The sequence below is a fragment of the Sinohyriopsis cumingii genome, chromosome 10 (genome assembly GCF_028554795.1).
Source record: "Sinohyriopsis cumingii isolate HCF-2022 chromosome 10, ASM2855479v2, whole genome shotgun sequence".
Lineage (NCBI taxonomy): Eukaryota > Metazoa > Mollusca > Bivalvia > Unionida > Unionidae > Sinohyriopsis > Sinohyriopsis cumingii.
Window position 1 is genome coordinate 78,815,704 of NC_142970.1, and position 25,685 is coordinate 78,841,388.

The window sequence follows — 25,685 nt, forward strand, 5'->3', positions numbered from 1 at the left end:
TAATTTTCAGAGTGACTAAACTGGATATCTTATGATAACACAGCAGTAAGGCTAATTGAATTACATGTACTTACCCTTTTGTATGGATTAAAATTTGAGTCTTTCTTGGTTTTTTGGAATAAATGATAAAATATTGACCATAGTGGTACATTTACTTTAGCCAACACTTCTTTCAGTAATGAAAACCTGACATAGTGAAACAGAAATCGGATTACTTAACACATGTTATGAATAAAATACTGGTTCTGGATACAAATTAAAATAAAATGCAGCAGCTTGTGAGGGGGAAATTTTATATTATTGCACTAATATGCTGGTCGCGTTAGCCACGTGGCCATTCGTGAGGGGTACTTTTGAACACAAACTCGTCAGTGCCAATGGATTCTAGCCGTAAGGAGCGGGTGACCACCGGTCAGGGGGGCTACTGTACTCGCAAAAAAAGCGGTTTAAACGGCAGTAAAACAAATTTAGGTTGTTATAAAGCAGAAGGAGTAATTCAGAAACGATTTCATATGCTAAAATATGTGATCTTTAAATGTAAATGTGAATTCATGTTTAATGATAGAAGTATATCTTTATTGCTATATAATTTTGTTTTTAGATGAATGCATAAAATATTTTAGTAAAAACTATTAATAAATAGAATAGAATATATGTACAGTGACTGGTTATTTTTTTTTGCAATTTTCTGAAACCAGGACCTTGGAAACTGGCCTTTTTGTACATATCTGCTACGAGACCACCTGTTTTGAGAGACTGCTTTTTGTTGGCAGAAGGGGTGGTCTCTCATAACAGGTTTTACTGTATCATTAATTCGATATGATGCATTCTTGACTAACTATAAGGCGTCAAGTGAAAACTTCATGGCAAAATTATATATATATATAGGAGGGTTAATAAAAACTAGATTTCAAGATGTTCATCCTGGCCATAAGATCAGCACTATTTCATTTAGGACCAAGCAGACATCTAAAGAAGTCTTTTGGTGAAAGCAAAGCGTAAATGTGACTTTCCATTCAGGAAGGGAATAACAAGATTTTCAAGATGACCACTTAAGTGGGGATTAAATTGGCAACATTTTCATTTAGGATCAAGTAGACATTTGTAAAAAGTCTGTCAGTATAAACCCCATATTAATGACTTTTCTTTCAGCTATAACAAAATTTTCAAGATGGCTACTGTTGTGGCCATCTTTACATCAGATGAGCACAATTATTATAATAGCCAACATTACATTTTAATCAAAATCCAATGTTCATATGATCATCCATTAAATGACATAGTGATAAGATGTTACACTGGATGTCCTAGTGGCACTTTTTTCAATTTTGACCAACTAGACCTTGGGATGAATGTGTATGGAAACATGATGGTCAATAGACCATCTCATAGCTCTTCTGATCTAAAAATAAAGGACATTATAGTACTTCAAAGCTACTTAATAATACCTGGTTGGTTATATCATATACTACAATGGCTGCTTGGGCACCTCTATAGTACATGGGGGCTAGACTGTGGTACCGTTCCTGACCCGCTGTGTCCCAGATCTCAAATTTAACTGTTGTGTCGTCCAAACAAACTGTCTGTGTGAGGAATGCAGCTGGAAAGGAATGAATAAAGAATCATCAATTCACAGAATGGCAAAAGAGGACTTTTGAAGCACAAAGCATAGCAATACAAAGGTGCTGTGATGTATAGAATGACCTTCAACAAAAGGCCCAAGTTGGCATGAAAATGGTTATTTATCCTACATCTGTCAAACATCCAAATGAAAGAGTACTTGGCCAAGAAATCTGTCTCAAAAGAATGCTTTCTATTGAAGTCTCTTCCTATGCTGTTGACCTCATATGCTTAAAAAGAAACTGTTTCAGGGTTTCTCTACATTTTGTGTATTCATCCGTGTCTGATTTGTCCTGAAAACCATTAAGGCCAAACAAATAATGTGTATTTCTGGTTGGCTGACCATCAGCATTTCTTGTTGCTGACCTTAGCACTCCCCCCATTCCACCCCGGAGTAAAAAATTAAATAATATAAAAAAAAAAAGAAATCCCCAAAATCGATTTGTGCATCAAACAGAGCCAGTTTTGCCCAGTAGTTGAAGTGCTTAACACTATATATAATCATTATACTATATACTGTAAAACTATTATGAGCAACCTGTTATGAGCGAACACCTGTAATTTCTGACCACAATTATAATCAATGGATCGATTGCATTATATAAATGCTGTGTTATGAGCGAACACCTGCTGAACGCGACAAGTGACTGCGATGTCTTGGCAGAATACGATGTTCGAGACTGCTATGAACGACTGCATCACAAAAAAACAGATCAACAACATCGACCTTGACTTTATCCTTTGTAAACATGAGAGCTCAGGATACATGAAGTATGCACACAAAGTGCACATTAAATAACAGTACAGTTGAACAACCATATAGCAAGATAAACACCACTAACCATCATTTAATCCTTTGTAACAACGACCGCATAAATAAAGATCGTTCTAAAAAGGTGTTTTTTTATTTAAAAAATGGCTAGTTACCAGTTTTGCATATGGTGCAATTTGTAAACTGCAGTAAACCAGACTAAAGTACATGTCACTGCCATTGTAGTGCCAAAGTCATGTGAATAGCCAGTAAGATTAACCATTTTTTCATCAAAGCGAGTAATGATGGACATAAACAGTGAATTTAGAGGTTCGTATTTGTTCTTTATCATTGTGAAAACCCACATAATGCCAGTAGTCCTAATGTCCCAGTGAGAAGTCTTTTGAAAGGGCTTTAGTGTAGGGTGGAGTACATTGTTTGTCTTTCCAATTAATCTGTAATGCTGGGGCGTGGGGGGTGAATGAGCTCTTTGTCTTTAATACTAGCAAGTGAGAATCATTTCTGGATTCTTTTTTAAAAAATATATTTCTTTTCTTACAGTGCTTCACCAAACCACCATCTGTTTACCCGGATGCTGATGGTTGCAACCTTTGTTTATCAAGCTATATCACTGACGATTTAAGCTTCGTCTTAAAATAAATGTATTGTTTCTTGATGAGTTCATTATGTCTTTTGGTTTCATTCATTGGTATATAATATATATTTATTCCACATTCCCCCCAAACCTGATCAAAACCAAAATAGATCAAGTTGTTAACACTAATAACAATGGCAGAATCTATGATGAAAAATAAATAAATTCTAACACTGGAAGAAAGAACATATTCATGTGATGTTCAAATATAAATTTGATTCACATTGTTTGAAAATGTATATATTACATAAAGTTACTGTGAAAGGAATGCATGCAATATTTAACAAGATTTATGAATTAAGGATAAGATACATGTACAGTGAGTATGGGTATTTTTTCTTCTTCAACAATGCTACTGATCCTAGAAACCAGTCCATTTTCACACACCTCTTATGAGACCACCTGTTTTGAGAGACCACTTTTGGTTGGCAGAAGGGATGGTCTCTTATAACAGGTTTTACTGTATCATGTTTTTTAAAAAGTACCGTAATATTAAAACCAGTGCAAAATATACATTTATTTAGGTATTGTATGCCAGGATCCTTTCTGTCAAAGTACAAGTACATCATGGTATAAGTAAAGCAGCTGACAGAAAGTCTTTAACTTTTTCCAGTCCACTTACCCCCTATTGTACTTTCCTGGTATTCATGAAACTGTCCTTTGACGAATCGTAGCACAAGACTAGATTTTCCCACTGCTGACTCTCCAAGTAAAACCAATTTGAACTGACATATCTTCCCCTGGGTAGCCCCATTTGGGCGTTGTGCCCCTCCTCTACTGGACATATTCTGTTGTCTCTATGTGTAGAATGGTATTGTGTGATAGATTTGGGATCAGACCCTTCACAGTGTCACCAAAAAGGGAATACTATCTCTGAAACAAACAAAAAACACCAAAAATAATGATAATGTAAATAAATGAAAGTCATTAAATGTTTATATTAACTCACTTAAAAAAAAACAAAAAAAAAGAACCAGATGGGTCTGGTATGGCTTTCCTGTGCAGTTGACATATAACATGTTATCGTGTGAATGTAAATTTATGCACATAATGAAAATAGTCAAGGGGAAAGATAAGTCTGAAACTGTCATTTGCTAGTGTCTATCAATGTCTGTCATCATTTATCTCCTGGACTAGTGGTTCCCAACCCTTTTTGAGTGTGAGGACCCCTTCTTAACTTATCTGGGAAATCACTTCTCATAATCACTTCTCATAATATTTACAAATTATCTTGCTTGCAAGCAGTTTACTGACTCAGCTGAAAACATTTCAGATGCAATGAATGATATTAAAATATTAAAAGTGAACAAAATTTCTGAGAAAGTTTAGACTTGTGCACAGTTTCAAATAATATAGCCCCATTATATCTGAATGAATTATTTCTGGCTAGAAAACAAGAGCCACACTCCCAATCAATTTATGCTAACCACCTTCCCATCCCAAAACCAAATAATGAACTTGTTTAAGAAAAGTTTCCATTTTCCGAACCACTAATCTGGAACAGAATCCAAAAGGAAACTACAGAACATACAAATATAAATTCATTTAATTATAATGTAATGGACAAATAATGGAAGCAGCTAATTTTAACAAATGCATAAAAACTTCAATAACCTTCCCCTTTGAAGTTTCACTACATTTGTACTGTATATAGACAATGTACCTCAATGGAGCATGTTCATTTAACCTTTTCTGCCTAGATGAAGGATGTTAATTTAAATTTTCTGTTTATGTACATTTATAAATATAGCTTTTTATAACGTTTGTGTGTGTGTAAGTACATGTATTTTGAATGTACATATGCATTTAAGAGGACCATAAGGATTAGTTCCATGCAATTGTTGTTACCTCTTTAAATAAAGTCAATATTTTTAAAATTTATTATCATTATTATTATTACATATGGCACTGCTTTCTCTGCATAAAAGGAACATAATTTACACAGCAATATTGTACAATGAGCATGTTTTTTTTTGCCAATTTTTGACCCTGTGCACCTCCCTCCCTCTGGTCATGCTTTACCATCAGGAACAAATCACTGAACAGGAACAAATCACTGAAAAGTACACCTACACGTTTTCATTAGTGGATAGCCATCAATGTCTTTGTTGATGCTAGCAATGGCCAAAGTCATGAAAGGTGATGAGAAGTGTGAGATGACTATGAATACATTTTAAAGGCTGTGCAAATCAGATTTGGGAGATGGAAGTCTTATCCGCCCATATCTCCGATTTTGTTTTGGTTTAAACAAAAACTATTCTAATTTCATTCCTATAGTTGAAATTTCATTCCTTTTGTACATGTCACTCTTGTATTAGCACTCTAAGCCCTTTCAACACAACACATATACTACTTCTTACTTACTGCCCCACCCCCAACACTTGGGGAATCCCATTCAAAAATTCACTTCTGATTGTGACAAACCTGATCAATATATCTTGTCTGCCTTGATGGTTTTGTCAACACACCCTACATTCTTTCAAGCTTCACAAGATGGCTATAATCCCAACCAGGACTGAGTACTAGCATCCATGTCAGCAACCAAAACCCAGATGTCTTACTAAGCATATGGATCAATATCAAGGTACAACTCCAAAATATGGCGTTTTTTAAGGACAGATCTTTCTTTTTTGTTGTTGATTTTATATCAACTAATTGATGTTTTCTGACAAATGCCATCTTAAATACAAGCAATAATTACAGCAGTTAACAAATTCAAGCACTGTTCAAAATTGTGCAAAATCTGTTAAAGCTACAGAACTAGTCCCTGGTAACCCACTTTTGGTAAGTCTAAGTGTTCTTTTAGTTTTATCCCAGGCTTGGCTTCTCCAGTGCAAGTTTCAGGAAATTGCTGTGCCCCTGACAGTTCTGTCACAGGTAACAGTATTAATTATTTAACAGACATGTGAAATTGTGGTACAATTTCTTCTCATCAACGGTCACAGAATAAATACTCATTTTTTGTAGTCAAGTTGGACACTAATGTTAAACCAGATAAAATATATATTTATACTGCAAATCAGCCATTTGGATTCTTCTGGCCACTGACACATAAAAATACAAGACCCTAGATATGGTGAAACTTTAGTGTAAACGTCTAACCAGGAAGCTAAAATGGAACAAAAAAAATATATGCCTCAAAGAAGCCTTTTATCAGGCTTACTTACTCTTATGCCCAACCAGCATTACAACATTCATGGTTTCTCAATGATTCAGGTGGTAGACTTGTGACCAAACTGGTTCAGGTTTGATTTCTATCATTGGATCTGCAAAGATGGCTATTGCCCTGTACTTGGGCAATGCACTCATTCAGGCATCCCAGATGTACCTCAGGTAAAATTCCTGTGCACGAGTGCCTTTAAGCAAATGAAAGAGGCTCCATTCTCTCTATTACAGTAATAACATCCCAGGGCTGACACATGAAAATCAATAGATATCTAAAGATCATGAGAAATAGTGTACTGTGGTAAGTAACAATACAATCATTGAAGATTTACAGCGGTGTGCATGGAAATAAGAGGTTACCGAGTCAGAATGTACATGCATGTTGTAATTGATTTAACTGAATTGCCAGTTTGTTAGTATTAATTTTTTTAATTCCATTCCATGCTACTGTAATGTAACTTTATTTTATGGATCTGACATTGTCTAGTTGTTGTTGTTGTTGTTGTGGAGTTTAACACCATTTTCAGCACAAGATAGGCTACATATGGCAGCCAGTATTAATGGTCGAGGAAGAACCCGGGAAAACTTCGGAAAGAACCACCGACCCACAAGAAGCTACTGGCAAGCTTACTCATGTACCCACGTTGGCTGAATCCAAGACTCGAAGAAGTGCAGACAGAGATGAGATAGCAGTGATCCGTAACGGAGAGTGCTTTAGACCACTCGGGGACCTTTGTCCAGAAATTCAGTTGTTCTGTCTAACCGGATTGTTTTTCAAAACCATTTATCAGCAGAATGTTCCAAATATCAAAAGTAAAGCTGGTTCTGGATAAATTTTTCTATTGCAAACTGCATGAAGATCAGTACCTTTGAAAACCAAGGTTTTAACGAGTTCTACTAAAACAATAGAGAGCAAAACTAAACAATTACACCAGGGAAGATCTAAATTAATGACAACCATCTAGTGGCCCCTATTTCTACTGGAAGAGCCATAATTGTATTTTTAAATACAGTGGAACCCCGCTATAACGCGATGATCGGGGTCCATAAAATCGGATTGCGTTAAAAGCGGGGTCGCGTTAATGCGGGGTTTTACAATATTTAACTTTTTTTCCGAGAACATATACGTGTATACATGTACAATGATCAAAAGTCGGCTTATCACCAGATGAATATTAACTGGAATGCATTAATTAAGATATATTCAAAATAATTGATGGCTAATATATTTATAGGTTATTACTGTGCATTAAAAACATTTACTAATTTTTATTTGTTTGAACGATAATACAGATTGACCGATAATACCAGACTATCGCTATATCATGAAAAGTGTATCAACACCGTATGCTACCGTGCCGTCGTGGCATGCAGTTCATCCATAATGGATGTAATTTCATTGAAAATCGTACAGATTTAAAATATTCAATAATTTTGTAATAGTCTGAATTCGTCGTGTAAAATATAGGATGAACAAAATATTGAAACCATTTACTTGCCGTCTGATATCGTACGGTCATTGCATGCAGCTATTCCCGGGTCTACATACGGTGTCTGTACAAATTTCATACCGCTAAAATTTTATCATATGTGACAACTGCAAGAATAATTAACAATCAACGCATGATTTCAGCGTGCAAATAACTTTTATTTCAGATTTTGTGAACATCAAAAGAAACATGTGAAAACTGCTAAATTAATCGTTGCGCAAAGTGCAAAGTCAGTGTGGTTCCAAATTTAAATTTCATCATTTCTTGAAAAATATATCCAATGACGTTTGCTTCTTTGCCGCGAACTGTTGGGTTCTAGCAAAGTCAAGAATGTTTCTTAATTGAAGGACTTTGACGCTGTCAACATCTTGTGTTTCCAGCCACCTTAAACTTGCTTCTAAATGTACTACTGCTTCAGACACTTTTGGTGGGGGAGTTGGGGTGCCATCGTCATCGTTATCATTATCGTCACTGGTTTCAGGTTCTGATTGTGCAGCTTCATTTTTCCTGCTGACATTTGTAACAATTTCGTCATCTGATATGTGTTCGTATATAGGGCAGATGTCATCTACTGAATACCAGTTAAGGATATCATGATGACTGTGCTCGTATTTTTTGAGTGCTTCTTCTGCTAAACGTACGTCGTCTTCAGTGAATCCTGTAAATTCAAGCTCATCGTCACTATCATTTTGTGTCGAGGGCGTAAAAGCTGGCCCAAGACCCTTTATCCAGCATCGTTCAATGCAGCGTGCAGTGATAGCATCCCAGGCTTTACCTCCAAGGTGACATACTTCTTTTAAGTTGAGTAATGCCAATGATGTGTCGACGGATGCGTTATTATCTGCTACCATTCTCTTTATCATTTCACGGCGATAATTTTGTTTAAATACGTAAATTATGCCTTGGTCAAGTGGCTGGATTTCTGACGTAGTGTTTTTCGGGAGGTACGAAACTTTGATCTTGCCATCACTGCTGAGAAGATTTTTTTTACTTTTCTTCAAATTTTTTTTCTCCATGTGTGAATGAATATACGAAATTTCGGGAGCCATGCTACGACCGTGTTATATCCGAATTCGCGTTATGGCGGGGCGCGTTATAGCGGGGTTCCACTGTATTCCAATCGAAAAAGTACTAAATCTTGTTTGCCAGATCTTTTTTCAGCTACTGAAAATGGCATACAAGCTATAACAGTCTTCAATATTCTAGTTTTTTTACTCGTCCTCTTGGCAAATATACTGCTAGATATCCTATTCTTTAGATGAGAACAAAATTTTAATTCATTGTTAAACTAAAGCTGACATTTGATCAAAGACAAGTTATTGGAATTTCAATAACGTGTAATAAACGTACATATAATACAGCCTCAATTTATGTGTGTTACACGAATAAACAATACATCTGTTGATTGCAGAAACTCAATCTCATATTAAATACATCATAACAAGACTTTTTTTTATATTATCAAAGCAAATAACAACTACTGCTACTAATAAAAATTAAGGCAAGCGTTAGGTTTACTACACAAACCAGTAAAATATTTTATTTTAATCGGACATAAAGTGACATCCAAAACTAAATGGCAACAACTATCACTGGAGAGATAAAGGATTGCAAATTAGAAACCTGATAGTGTTTGTTAAAAATCTCCCAAAATACTCTTTCTGTCACAACAAAAATTCCCAATCATTGGTCCCAAAATATTGTTCCTGGAATCCTTTCTGTACACTTTAGGTTTTAAACTGAATCATAAAAAGTTTACAAACTGCAGCACAGAACAACATACTGGGAGTAATTCACAATAATTTGCAATGGAATGAACATATCTAGTCTTTTTGTTGAAAAATAATTTTGTCATTATACAAAATAAAACTATACTGACAATGGAACATAGAATAATGTACTGTAAAGTCTATATTTAGCCATACACATCACTGAAATGTTTGGAGAAAGGCATCTGACAGTACATGTACAAATTATTCTGCCTACAAAAATGTGCATGTAAACTTGCCACTCAGTCTGATAATGACACTCGATGGTCAGAAAGTTCTATCAGCCAATTAAACAATCTTCCTGAAAGCAGCTAAAATTACATAGCTTCAATTTAAGCTATTTCATTTAAGAGGGCAAATTCATGGTCTTTTTCAGAAAAACACTTTTTTGTTCCAAAATTGAACAAAAAAGCTAAAATGTTTTCATTATTCCAAGTCAGTCATATGAAATAGCATTTCAAAAATAATAAAGTTCAAGAAATTCATGTTGCCATCACCTGATAAACTGGATGAAAAGCTAAAATTTGTGGTTATAAGGTGAAAATAACTATTAATTCCTGGTTACGTGTAGTATGCAACATATAAACATATTACTTAAGAACACCACCCCACCCCCAACTATGGTTGGGTAAATTCTCCCCAGTGAAAACAGTAGAGAGCTGTTCTGCACAACACCACTGCCATGATTCTACTTAGATTAGGTAATTTATTTTAAACTGCAAAATATTTAAAACCTCAAACATTTTAATTAAAGGTATTCAGAAAAAAATGAACCAACATATCACTCAGTGCATACATTTGAATTTCAAAAGAACAATGGTGCATAGAAGTATTTTTTCTTTTCTGTCTCAGACTCAGAAACGACCTGCTGGCAACAAATTTTCTTACATACACACACACACACACACCCGGACTCCAAAGAAACAGATAGTACTAGCTCTGGGGAGGAAAGTCAATCTCCAAAATTTATTAGAAATTTAAGTACAAGTGGAAAAGTGAACCAACAATTCTGTGATGAATATCCTCGATATCTGAATAATATATAACCTTCATAGTTGTATGGGTATATTTTTGCATATAAAATGATTTGAGCAGTTGATAACAGAATACGCTGAGAAGTTGAAAATATAATAAAGCATAAACCAATCGTGTCCGTTTCATATACAAAATATTCACACAACACAGAAAAGACAAACACTTTTAAAAAAAATGAGATTATAAGTTTCTTACAAAATACTGTACAATTATTTCTCATTATTCAGCATGAGACAAGAAATCTTAAACATTTGTTTCCACCAATAATGAGAAATCAGTTATGTGCTCACGAGTGTCCAAAAGAATCGACTCATGAGATTTCAGTTCAGACTCTTGGGATTTTCATTTTGACTCTTGATTTTATGGTCAATAGTCTACTGATTCTTCAGCTTGGAAACCTATTGAGAAACCCTGACATCACAGCTGTTTCACTTACACAGATCCACATCCTCATGAGTCAACTCTTTTTCAATGATATAAGTGATCGCATAAATTGCAGTAATCTTTATTAAAAAGTACATGCATTTAATTGTATTAGGCACATAACCAGAAAATATTATACAGCTGTTACATGTTCATGAAAGAATTATTGTAATAAGGTCTAAACTTCAACAATAATCAAATCCCCCTACATTAACAGTGGACTATTATTTGAATATTTCAAGTTGTTGAAGTAATTTTAGGCTGAGTGTGTGATATGAAATTTGAGGTGTGCAGTACAGAACAAGCAATTCAGAATATCACAGACTGAACATCTGTATCAAACACATGATCAGCCATGAAAGATTAAATGGATGTGTAAGAAAGATAATTATCTCACTGTCCACTTTTTAGTAGCAACCAATTACTCCCGTGTGCAGACATACATGGCTGCTAAATATTGTGCAAGATATCCATGCACAAAGTAGGTGTCTTGCAAAAACAGATAAAACAGACCTATATCAACTTAACATAGCTTACATCTACTAATTAACCAGCAGCCTTATGTGAAAACATGATAGCAGTGTAAACTATAACAATTAACTTCAGCCTATCAAATTCAAAATGAATCCAAGCAGAACGTAATATTTATCCAGTGGAAAGACTTCGCATGGCCAGTGTATATAATTCATATGGCTGCCATGTACTCAATTTGTGAAACGAGACTTATTTCCATTAATTCCATATTGTTATAACTTGTACAATGCTATCAGGGTTCTCACAGCAATTTAAATTTGAACCTTTTCTGACACATGGAAAGTCCTACCAGCGCATTTTCATGATGCACATCAATTTGGCCTGGAATATCAGTCCTAATTACCTTTGATTGACCTCTGGCACAAATTTCTACCAAGCAAATGAAGTCCAGAACATATAGCTGTTAGCAATAAACTATTTATACCTTATCATCTAAAAGGATCACAAAATCATTATGAACTGGCCAGAGCTAACTGGTCAGTTGGCATGCTTAGGTGGTCATAAATGAATCAAGATTAGATAAATTGAAGATTATCTTTTGCTGTTTATCATAGTCTGAGAAAGATTAAATCAGTTATGACTTGATTGGATTTGTTTGGTTTCCCAGCAATTTGCAGGTGATTATATCGGTGGTAGAACAAAAATATTTCAAAGGCAGTATACCACACATACTGCTTATATTGCTGAAATCTATCCTACTAATATTGAACATGAAAGATTATTATTATTATTAAAGAAAAACAAAATATGTGTATTTGTGAATTCTATTCCCATGTCACAAAAACCAGTCTACTGAAGACTGGTGCAATTATGTGTGGCTGAGTAATCCGATTATGATGGTAACGTGTGCAAAACAAGCTATTAATTGATTACCTTACTAATGGACTGCTCCTGTGGCCTAAATGGTTAGAGCATTCACTTTAGATGCGGGAGGTTGTGGGTTCAAAACCCTCACCAAGTCTTCCAAAGACTTACAAAAATGCTACCAGCAGCTGCCTCACTTGGCACTCAGCATTAACAGGTTAGTTATAGGACTAACTGGCCTAGTGTCAAGATGTGACTCGATGGGACACGATGCCAAATGTCTGAGGCAAGATGCCCCAGTGCTAGACATCACTATACACTGCCACACTGCAAACATCGTAATGATGACTGAAAAACTTGTAAAGCTACGTTAAAAATCCAAATCACACACACACACCTTACTAATGTAATCTTTAGAGTTCAGTGATAAAATGTGGTATGTTTTATGAGGGTGTTATCATTAATAAAGGGATCAAAGGTGGCAATGACTTTCAAGTATTTTAATGAAAAATGGCTGACCTTTGGAGGAAAGAGGAAAAGGAGAGACCAAACAAAAAACAGATTTCTATGGAAAATCACGACTTATTATTTTGATGTTTTTGGCATTGTTTACTCGTTACTGCATTGTTCAAGAGGATTTTAGATGAATATTTAATATGTTTTAGTTCAACTGATGTCAAAATGGTGGAATATATGCTTTGTCCTAATGGTAAAATAAAAAAGCACTGTCTAATAAATGTGAAACTCAAGATTACCTCTCTGTCCAGCTCAGAAACTATCTTCTCAAGATAAACTTTGATTGGATTAGTAATGGAGAGGAAGCAAAATTTAAATGGCCTAGCCACAGGAAAGCTGATGTTTTAACTTTCTTGCAGGATGAACATGTCTTTTTTCTACCATTCTAATCATATGAAGAAGTTATTTGCCAAAAAAAAAATGTTCAAGAGGAAATCAGGACCGGAAAACTTGCATGTTTGTGGCTTTTATAAAATAAAAAAATCTTTGCAGTGAACTACAAGATATATTCCTCTCATTTATTTTTCACTAAACTGAAAATCGACACTTATTAATCATAATGAATCAAGAAAAGAGATCTCTGAAATGCTTAATTACGTGTATTTGGATGCTAATTTTTTATCTGGGATGCAGAAAATCACAGAGGCGGGAGTCCTCCGTACGCATGTAATAGGTGTGCGGTAAAATTCAAAGACTTGCCAGTCCTGCTTCAGCCACCTTCTTTGTGAGAAAATGTGCTGATCAATTAACTGTGCTGATATTTACAATGACAGAATTCAGTGACTGAAAGACCCCTTGATGTACATACATGTTGCCATTATACGAATACATAAAATAGAACATGATGCAATATCTGGGCGGCAAGTTCAAAGGCTTTGACTGGCGACCGGGTGGTAATGGTACTTATATTTACTCCGTTTATTTTCTGTGATTGAATTCAGAGTCAGAAAGACTCAGAGATGTAAATGCGGTCATTTATAAAAGTACATCAAATAAACAACTTTAGCTTTCGTTATTGTGTTATTTCCGAATGTATCGGAATAAGTAGTGCATGTGACCCCAGAATCAAGACATGTTGAGACTTAGACAAAATGCCATTCGTAAATTTGGACAAGTATTTTGGGGTTAAATGGCAAACTTACGAAGTTTGTAACGAGATTCAGAAGAGTGCTAAAGCTGCTAGAATTGATAGTTCATATAGAACAGTAGCTAAGTGTAAGAAAGTCTGTGATGCCTAGCTTAGTATTTGGAATAAGTCCTTACTTGGATTGACAAAATTCAGTATCACTCTGATGGACGAACAAGAGCTATTTAAGAGGTACATTGACTGACCATACTTTTTTTAAATGCACCTCGCCTTAGCCCAGTTAGTTCTAGTGTTGTAGTGAAATGTATTCATTAAGACATCAGAGCTAGGCCTAATTCTGATATCAATTACGTTGACAAACAAACTCTTGCCCATTCACAAGCATATGTTTTGATAGCTGACTGACCATTAACCCTTTTCCAAGTAAATTAGCAACAATCAATTTCCTGCATGATATCCTTTGATGATAAAACACAAACATGTGTTTTAAGATCAGAATCGGTGATCTGGATATGTATTACCTGTCTCTTGTACACTATTTCGTCATAAAAATTAGTTTCAAACTGTAAGTGAACCAGTAGGCCTAACAGGAAATAATGGCGGACTTAGCTAAGTCTGGGATGTACCAGTTTATTAGATTGTCTGTTTTCGTAAATCATCGGGCAAATATTTTCAGAAAAATATACAAATCATTGAAAGCAAAACCAAGGTATTATTTTATTAAAGGTTTAACTTTAAAATGCAAATTATGTAGGTCAGAAACGTACAAGACAATGCTATGTTGTGGAATTCGCGAGATGCACTTTAAGGTCTAAGCTGTTTTCCGACTTGACAAGCATTTGCGAAAATATGGGGGAAAAACAGCAAATGAGATATTATTTAACCATTGCCTAAAATTACTACAAGGACGTAGACAAATAAATAAACCATAAATTTGGAATCCTGTCAATGGACTGTTGTAATGAACCTATATTAAAGTGAGTAATTACATTATGAAAACCTCTCCATCTAAAAATAGATGCACTCCCATCTGTGTTGATTCTGTAGGAAAGGGACTGCAACTTTTGATGGTGGGACTCCTATTTTTACCAAAATGGGAGTCCTGGACTCCTAGTTTTAAAATCCTAGCAAGACCGCTGAAGAAGTACAATTCCTTTCAGATCTCTGGCTCAATGATTTTGATCCTCTGACTTCAAGAAACAAAATATTATTAACAATTCTAAGGAGAATAAATCAAAGTTCTAAGATATCTATCACATCAGTTTGCTACATGAATAACAAACAGCGCTAGCTATGAGCTATGAGCTAATGCCTCAAAAACAAACGACTATTGAGATCAGGGTCAAATGACTTCCATTTTGAAATCTACTGTGAACCCTAGCTTTATGCCCTTACCTCCAGTTGAAACAAAAATATTTAATTGGATTTCATGGGTGAAAAACTACAACACTGACACCCAATTTATGAACATTTATTTCTGTTGTAAGTAATACATACAAGTTTATCTCCTACTGAAAATATTAAAGTAAGTTTTTCCTCACTTTCACATATCCATTTGGTAATATTACATGTAATCTAAAAAGTTTAACAACAGCAGTAAAGCTGTTGGTTATAAATTGCAGCATTGTGTGCTTCGTAGAGTCAGCATAAAAACAGTAGGTTTGTATTACTAGTGAACGCTTGTCTAGTTCCTGACATCTGTATTTTGGTTGCAAGTACTAAAAAGGCTGAACTAATATTAATTGTACCAGTATACTTGATAGTGCTCTGAACATTTCTTTGTGCGGTTACATGTTAAGCAAACAAGTTTAATGCGATTGGGAGAATGAAAAGTACATAAAATTTCACGCATTTTTTAAATATTTTAATAAAGAACTGAAACCTGCAAATACTTGCAGGTGACTTCTTTTTCCTACTGTTTGTTTCAAACCAGTTTTTCTCTCATTCAAAAAAAAAAAACAATTAAATTTTGTAGTTTGTGAAGCACTCAAACTGTCTGAGCATTCTTTGCTCAGAAATTTAGGTTTCATCTCTCACAATACAGGTATGTCAATTGCACTTTAGTGGGAGTCATTAAATATTAAAGAGCATTGTGTACAACTTAAAGAGAGCATTCTGCAGTATGTATTGTATCTAAGCCAATAGGTAAATCTGATGTGATGTAGTGGACATCACTGTTACACAGTTATACTGAAAAGACTTTTTAACTGGGGGCAATAAAACATAATCCATCCACTACAAACCATGACTTGGACAAGCCACAATGACCAAAATATATGGTCCAGGATGGAAACAGTGTGCTATGGTTAGGTCCATTGTGGGAACATGGATTTTCCATCAAACATGATGTGTACTGTACTGGCGACAGTACTGATATTAGTACCCTTACTCCTACCTCATGGACAGGGTACTAACATGAGCATATATGTGTTAATGGAGCAAGCCGGGTGTGATTCACACCGGGTGCTCTTTAAACCTAATATCAACAATCTGAACATATTCCTTGCATATAATCCAATAAATTGAGTGGTCCTCTTATTTAATACCGGAAGTATCAAAAATCATTGAGAAATAGCTGTAAAATCTCGTTTACCTTTTTTTATCCAATATTTTTGTTTAGATCGTCCGCCATATTAGTTCAAATAATGATTACTTCTGTTCTCAGCCTCGCTTGCATGTGTGCCATATAAGGAAATTGAGGCCTTATTTCGAAACGTAAACAAATCGTAGTAAAAATTTGGCGCGGTTTGAGTGAGAAATTCTGTGCGTTGAAAGTAAATATGGTTTATCGGCAACTTTGAAATTCCACCAAGAAGCTATTATTCGCCACTTGTTTGATAATAACAAAGCGTAGAATATCCAAATATGGTCTAGAAAGAGTTACGTAGAAAAGGGACCATGGCGAGAGTCTCGCGTTATCTGTCAGTGGACACGGTGAGGTTAGTGTAACCATGCCAATTTATTTTATCATGTAAGGGCTTAATTCAAAATAAGCCCAACTTCTTTCACAACATGATTATAGTTACCTAGTACATTTCTATACTGTTTTTCTAACTTTAGTGATAATAGTTTTTGCTCCATTACATGATATGGGATCAGTTCGTAGCCTCAACCACAACAAAATCAAGTTGAGGCTACGACAACGTAGCTATACTGGCTAGCTTTCTCACAAACTCACACTGGTCAATCCGAGGCTCAAACCCTAGCAGACAAAATTAAACTGTCAGTTATCTAGCTGTAAAGGAATGCATCTTACACCACTCAACCAACCAGCGCCCGTAAGGAGCATTAAGTAGAAGTGAATTATCAAATTGTGGGTACACAGCAGCCATGTAAATAGTCTTTTCCTAAAGACACTTCTTAATGTAATCCTTGGACAGAATTCTGCCACTAAGCAAAAGTCTTACCCGAGACAGTCAAAGGAATGATACCAACACTAACATAGGGTACATCCAAATATCACGCTATGATCATCGATACTCCATGATTTTGTATAGACTGAAACAGAACATACATACAACGCTATCACAGAGATATATATATATATATATATATATATATATATATATATATATATATATATATATATTGAGTACTCTTCGCTCAGCTGATCATACCATAATGAGTCATAAATTAAAAAAGAAAACATTGTCAAAACTGTAACCCTACAACTGTAAGGTATATAAAATGTACATGGCCTCACTATTTTATAAGTCCTTCAAAATTTATCCTTAGAAAGAGTTTCTTATGAGCTGGCATGTACATTGTGCGATTATCAACAAATCAATCGCTGTGTCAAAACACGGACACCCGATTTTTGAACATCATCGTCGGCCATTTTAACTTTCGATAAATCTGTAACTATTTTTAAAAGCAATTTTCGGTGAAAATCATTCCATAGTCTCCTTCAAAGCAATATAAGCTTACCAGTTTATCTAGGAGTCTCTAAGGAAGTGGCGTATTGAAATGAAACAACGATAACAAAATGATAAACACTTTGACACTTGGATGCGTAGAACCTCCCTCCACAACCTGGAAATGACCACACAACTAAACGGAAGTTGTAACGCCCTCAAAAAAAGAATTTAACAACCTTTGAAGAAATAATTCACTTCTGGTATATTTCTCATAGATTGAACCAAAACGCATCAAAGTCAAATGTTTCTACTGGAATTATTTAACAACAGGCATGTCATACATCATAAGATCCTATGCGTATGAATACATAAATATTTTGCCAACCGTGTTCATTGTATTGCGATCCCCAAAGAATGACGTCATGCTGGTGCGAGAACAAATTATGCAAAAGTATGCGAAATATACACAAATCAGTAAGTTTGGGATACGCTAAATGAACATTTAGCGAAATAAAAATCAAGTAATTGTCTAGTTGAATGAAAAATGTAATCTCTGAAACTATCAATAGTTGGCCCAAGAAAGTCACGTTTTTCGTATTCAAAGAATATATATCACGTCATTCTGCTTATTTCAAAATATACATCCGCCTTTCACTGATGATTGTGAGCGCATATTTGACCCAGTTACTTAATTTTAGTTTGAAGATAAGTATTGTGTGTTCAAATGCTGGCCGAAATAAGTTTTGTTAACAATGATTGCAGCCATTCAAACGATTGTTATTTCTTTGCTTTTTTTTATATAATTTTTTTATTTAGCGATAATAATTTTTTAGAGGAGGTCAGGCGCGTCATGGTTTGTACAACGGGTTCTACTTGACACGGGTATTTGGAATGTTTGTTTGCTTTTAAAATTTGAAGTGAAAGTGTTTTCGTTTTGTACGGTCTCTCTCTCTCTCTCTCTCTCTCAAAAAAAAAAAAAAAAAGCTGTATATAACAGCCACTGAAGATATACCGGTAAGCTCGCTTGACCATTAGCATACCGCATCATACAAAATCTTTTATTTCACATTCACACTAACATCGACGAGCAAGAATGCTAATTATATATTAAAAGTTTATTAGAGGTTATTTGAAAAAATGATGAAGTTATGCCCGCTAGATATTTCATTTCATATCGCTGATGGACATATGCCAAAATGAAGAGGAAAAAAATGCAAAATTTAATTTAAATTGTATTCTTAAAATGCAAATTTAGTTTAAATACTTGGTATGGGCTTATGTATTTATATACTGGAGAAAATGCAAAACAGCTACATCAGCAAAATGTTATACCGTAATTGCCAAGCTTTTGTATGATCAAAGCGACTCAATTGTATCGTGTGCGCAGTCTAGTTAAACAGAAATAGACCCCCTTCCTCAGATCGGACCTCAGTTCTGGATTACCCATTAAGCACAATAAGCAAGTGCATAGGGCCCAGCCCAGCAGGGAACCAGAAAAAACAAACACAATTATTGATGATAAAATTGAAATAATTATTTATGACCATTTCGATCTGCATGTACGACTATGTTAATTTGAAATGATGGCAACACTGGTATTTTCCCACCTTTTTAGCTTTTAATATTGTTTTTGTGTGGGTTTTTTATTTTATATTTGGGGGAGTTGGGGCGCTGTTTTGGGGAGAGGTTAGTTTCACATTTGGGGGAGGGGGCGACGCACTATAACATTTTCAGTGCTTAGGGCTCTGGAAAGTCCTAATCCGACACTGCCGGACCTCATCCAGCCCATTCCACTGTGCCCTTCCTCAATCATTAGTAGTGGGGGGGGGGGGGCACTTTACTGACAAGGGGAAAACACGTTACAGACCACCACCACCCCGACACATTTACGGACACGGTACTGAAGATTGTTAGCAATTATGCAAGGGGCTAACCTCAATCGGGCCAAACAGCAAACAATGGCAGGGGGTAGCGGTAGCGGGTAATTTCATCTAGTTCAGCGGATGGCGGGTAAATTCAGCTATTCAGTGGGTGGCGGGTAAGTTCAGCTAGTTCATAAACTATATCAATAAAACAGCGCTTGGCGGGGTCGGGACTTCTTTATAAACAGAGCTATAGACATATATAACACACAAAGACATAGATTGATGAACATCAATCTATGACACAAACAACCAGAGGCGGCGTTAGGTGTATGCGGGGCCTAGGGCCGACCATGACCGCGCGGGGCCAAAGTATCGGTATCTCGATTGGTATGCTACTGCAAACACTGATTATGACTAGACTAGATCAACTGGTAATTGCGTTACGAAGTTGACTAAGCTGACTTCGCAACTTTGCGTGCATTACGTGCGGCCTGTATAAGCGTTTCCAATTTACCGAAGAATATAGCTTGACAAACTCATAAAGACGACCTAAGGCCTGAAGCGCGAGGCCCCCTCGAGTGCGGGGCCTGGGGCGGTCGCCCTACTTGCCACCCCCAAACGCCGTTCATGCAAACAACTATACAACCCACTACCAAAAAATAGGCAAGTAAGCAAATCTTTTCGAGACATATGAGTGGCCTTGAAAATGGCCTTTGTATTTCTTCTTCTAATTTCTTATATCCCTCCACCAGCTTCTTATTTTCTGTTGCACACTTTTTGTCTACTTTTCATTTTTTTCCTCATCCTGTTTTTCCTTCTCCTATTCCTCTTTCTTTCTTTCTTTCTTTGAATTTCTTCATCCTTTTCTAATTTGTTATTCCACTCTTTCATCCTCTGTATGTCCTCTTCATCCTCCTTCTCCTCTTTTTCTTCTTTAATCAGCACAGTTTCACCTTAGCCTTTTTTAAATTGTTTAATTCCATTTTTAAAATGTACGGACTATTTGCCCCATTTTCAATTCTCACTAGTAATACTTCTACCACGCCAATCGTATCCACCACTTACTGTAGTTTCAACATTTTATAAATATGGTTGCTTGACATCTTCTTCTTTGGTTATTCCGTAGAGTGGCGCGAATGGTCGGTCGGTCAGTCGTTTTAATTAGAGTCGTATTCGCCCATACGGGCATGCACGACTGGTTAATGCCCCAAATGGGGCTGATTGATTTTTTCGAGGGGAAAGGAATGGTGCCACTTCCCCCAACGCATTAATGCACTCATACTGTGCTGTCTGATTTAGCCGACAGGTCATGAAACATTAACTCCCTTTCGACCTGTATGAAAGGCTATCTTGAGTGGGATTGGATCCAACACGCACTCGAGGTACAAGACGTCTCGCATGATTGGGTACTGATCTTATGACGTCACCCCTGTTCCGTGCGTACAAGCTGATCGGGGCACATGATTTATAGACGAGTGTAAACGGCCCACACACTCGTCTATTAATGTCCGAGCAGACCAGGAGGAGAAGAAACCGAAAGAGAGGACCAAACGTCGCCGGAACGTACCTGATACGCCAAAATTAATAATGCCGAATTGAACTCAGTTGCTTAGGTGGCACTCTACAGTTGCTTATTTTGCATGGGTTATGATTTTAAAGAAAAAGAATTTCCCCGGCTTTCCTCACTGGTTATACTGGCTATTTAAGAAAGACCTTGTATATCTTAGGTATAATTCAAAGAACCTTTAATTCCCTTTATTTTGGTGTATGATTGATGGGTGTACTATGGGTTATAGAGTATATAGTTTGGCCTTACTTCAGATGTGCACCTTTCAAAAAAGTGCTAGCTCTACTTGGTCATTTTCACTTCCTGAACTTCAGAGGTAACTTGTATAAAAAAAAGAGCAGATAATTTTTTTTTTTACATTTTATATATTTGGTAATTCATTCATTGCACTTTCAGAAGCTGGTATTGTCTAGTCTGGCAAAATTCATTTTGCCTATTTTAATAGCTGCTATGTATAGTGTACTTTAGACTAATTCAGGCTGATTTTTTAACACAAGGGAGCAGTCATTTTAGTTAGCAGTGTGCTTAAATCATGTAAAATTTCCAAAAGTACAATATCCAAAGAAATATCATCCACATTACATTAATGTAGCATAGAGGTATGCCAACATTCTCTCCATTGTGCATGTTTTAAATGCGAACTACTTCACCTTATATAAGTCACTCTGTCAAAAGTACATATTAACTGGTGAGCGCCCCCTTATATATTAGGTATTTCTATTACCAATTCTGTATTAGCCACAATCGTAATTAGAGTCTCGGATTTCAGTTTTAAAGTGTCCTATCTTAGTTTAATTCCAAAAGCACATATTGTGCATTAATTTATTTAAATCAAATGAATTTTAGGCCTGAGAGACCATTACAAATTTTTGAGTATCTAGTTAGGAATTATGGTTTTAATTTTCAACGGTGGCCAAAGGATCGTATTAGATTTACAATAGTATTATCGAGTCGAGATTTCAAGCCAAATTGAAATCTCTAGATAAGAGGTAGTGATTAGGTAGTCCTAAAAAGGACTGAGGTTAATCCTAAACTGGAAATAGTAGTCCCTTCAGATGTTTGGGTGGTGTAAACTTCCATCTGGCTTTTTCTTCTGTCTCGATGATATCCGGACAGACAATATCCCCGATGGCCAGGTGTTCAAATTCAGGCGTTACTTTGAATTTTAGGATTGCTATGCCATGTACCTTAATCATTTCGTTGGTTATCAATGTCAATAGTGGCATCGGAGTCAGATGGAATTCATCATTTAGTTTGTGGAGGGTGCATGCCGTGGCGCTAATAAATGACGCTCGACTTTATATGTCAGGCACGGACGTGAAGGAAAACACCCCTTACAGCCACTTCACATATTATCTACTATCCACAAAGGGAAAGAGGAAACAACAGACCCCAAATATACTATCTACACAAACGTACGCGAACCCATACAAGCCCCCCCCCCCAAAAAAAATATGCTGTCAAAAAAGCACAATATCTACTACCCACACAAAAGTACGCGAACGCTTACAAACCCAAAATATACTATTAAAAGCCACAATATATAATATCCACACAGGGGAAGGAATATCCACACACGGGGAGGAGGAAAAAAACACAATATCTACTATCCACACAAAAGCACGCGAACGCTTACAAACCCAATATATACTTTCAAAAATCCCAATATATAATATCCACACATGGGAAGGAAAAAAAATCACACAATATATACTATCCACACAAATGTGCGCGAAAGCTTACACACCCCAACATCTACTATCCACACAAACGTAAGCGCGCTCATACAAATACACACTCTACTATCCACACAAACGTACCCGAGGTCATGCAAATACACACACACACACACAATCACGGTAAAGGAGTGAGTATTTATAATCACACTACTCCACTCACGCAAACTGGCAACTTGAATAGTCTCTTTTCTAGAGATTTGGTTAGCCCTGATGAAAAAAAAATAATTTTTTTTTTTTTGAATTTCAAATACACCTGGCTAATGCTGGCATCTCACAAGCCTGGCCCACACACGCAACGTCTACTCCAGTTTTGATCCCATTTTACATTTGTTTTTGGGAGCGCAAAGATGGGTTGAGTGGCCTCATCATCCCAGTCTTCACTTTGTGGGATAGTGAAGACTTCCCTCTGTCTTCTATTTTGCAGTCGGGGATAATACTGTCTCCTTATCTCTGGCACTGGTACTGGTGGCTCTGGCTGATGTTTTTGTGATTGTGGTGCTGGTTGTCGTGCTGACTGTAGTGGTGGAAGCGTCCTCAACTTAGGCTTGACCTCACACAGAGGTCTCAGCATCAGGTGAGGTAGGATTCTTTCTTCCTTCTCTTTCCTCTCCACATCCTCTTCTATTCTCGCTCATTTTTCTATAACCTCCATAGCCAGCTCATCCAGAAGGCGCCTGGCATACTCCAGGTGCATCTGAAATTCCAAGAGTTTTATGATTCTGTTACTCTTTTTTCGTAGTTCATGAATCAACGATGGGTAGCCATACTTACTTACTTACTTAGTTACTTACTTACTTTGCTTAACTTATAGTATTTTTCGCACATCTGTGCATGCACCACTATTTTATGCCTGCACAGCAGACTATTTAATTACTCCTGGTGGAAAGAATTGGAGCCGCTACCCCTAGACTTTTACGTGCCCAAAGAGCACTTATTAATTGAAGCCATAGGGTAATGTGACTAATTGTGGGAATAGACCAAACACACACTCATTTTTCATGTCTGTATCCAATGAGCAGGGTAAAGTGTATATGAGTGGAAATAGACCCAACACACACTCATCTTTATGATATAATGCTACTGAAATTTCAGCAGTGTTATAGGCGTGCACTGTACGCTAATTGATTTTGATGTCCGACTGTTTCAAGGGAGGAGAGGGTAGTAAGGTTGGATTCCGGTTCACAGGTCGGTGCTCCTAGACTCCAGGGTATATGGCTTAAAATGTGTCGTCTTGTACAGTTTGGAATAGAACTCTGTGCTGATTTTTTTAGTTGAGATTTTTTAGGATTAGGTTGTAGAAGGGTTCCTGATATGACAGCATTGTTCACGACTAAGTTTTGCCACCTTGTGTGGCTGGTCCTGATAATCCTGGACTTTAGATGTTGTATAAAGTGTGGGTCATTTCTGTATCCTAATAAGATATATATATATATATATATATATATATATATATATATATATATATATATATATATATATATATATATATATATATATATATATATATATATATATAGTTTAAGGTAGCCAGACTGACTGACTATTTGGATTAATGTGACTTTCGTACTACTGTAAATGTATCAAAGTTTTATTTCTGCACTGCTGGATAATTAATTACTCCTGGGGGAAGGAATTATTGCCTCACCCCCCAGGCATTTGGTGCTTATAGAGCACTGTTTGATTTAGCCTCAGGTCGTGGGTCTAAATGTCCCTAACGAACTGACGGAAGGGCTTTCATGAGTGGGAATGGACCCAACACACACTCATGTTCTGGTCTGCTGTCAACTGGTCCAGGTGTCAACCAAAGCAGTATGTGACACCCGTTGCGATTGGTCTCGCAAGAGGTCACGTCAGGACACCTGGATTAGATGGGTGGAAATGGTCACACATCTCCGTCTATGTACAGGAGGACAGGGAGTGGCAAGGAAGGAAAGGAACTCGACAGCAGGCGCCAACGCACAGAGCCCTGAAACGCCAGACCATACCTAACCAAATTTAGTCCAATTATTTTAATGGACAATAAAATTACAAATTATGTGTAAGCCACATGTGCAATTGTTCAAATCAAGTAAGTCACAAAATTTTGAGATATTGATCGCTCCCTTTATAATTGTCAAGCACGAACGTGAAGGAAAACATCCCCGATACCAAAACTTTCAAGACCCATATCATCACCCAAAACAAACATGGAACGTCCGGGCCAAAAAAAAAAAATCACTTTATTCCTACAAACCCAAACTACAAACATGGAACGTCCGGGCCTAAAAGATAATCACTTTATTCCTACAAACCCAAACAAAAACACAGAGACTATATTTTGACAAGTCACGGAAATTGAAGTGATTATAGACACATTTCTATTTATTCTGGACATAAAACAAAAAAAAAGGTGATTATAGACACACTTATAACATACAATTGGCAATTGAGTTAGTATCTCTTTTCTAGAGTATTGAGGTATCCCTGAAAAGAGATGTTTTTGTGGACGGGGAGTTATGGCAATTTTTATCGTCTAAGATTGCGTCCCCGCCTGGCGACAGGCTTTCCCACAGGATAAGGTCTGCTTCTTCTGAAAGAGGAGAACTCTTTCGTGTCTACACGACAGTCCACAAACCCTCTGTTTGGTTCCTGATGTTGCCGATGTTCTATCTGTTCTCTCTGCTTCTGAAGTCTGTACTTCTCTGTCCACTCTTCTTGCTCTTTCTTGATTTCCTCTCTGAAGAGCTCTCCTATCAGGTCTTCGACCACTTTCACGATTCTGACATTCTCTATCTCAGCAGGCTTGGGTATCAGGCTTTGCTGACACGG

General features: G+C 36.4%; 1 protein-coding gene across 2 annotated transcripts in view; it reads right to left on the minus strand.

Moving 5' to 3' along the window:
- Positions 1–18,076, minus strand: part of LOC149790448 (ras-related protein Rab-5B-like) — a 37,508-nt gene extending 19,432 nt beyond the window's left edge. Inside the window, exons 1-3 of one of the 2 annotated variants that reach the window (XM_089972511.1) lie at positions 17,943–18,076; positions 3,649–3,899; positions 1,449–1,600 (exon numbers count right to left, since the gene is read on the minus strand). In XM_089972511.1, coding sequence (XP_089828637.1) covers positions 1,449–1,600; positions 3,649–3,811 — 315 coding nt within the window. In that variant the 5' untranslated portion in view covers positions 3,812–3,899; positions 17,943–18,076. The other variant, XM_089972510.1, reaches the window with a different exon arrangement.
- Between the last annotated feature and the right edge of the window lie 7,609 nt (positions 18,077–25,685).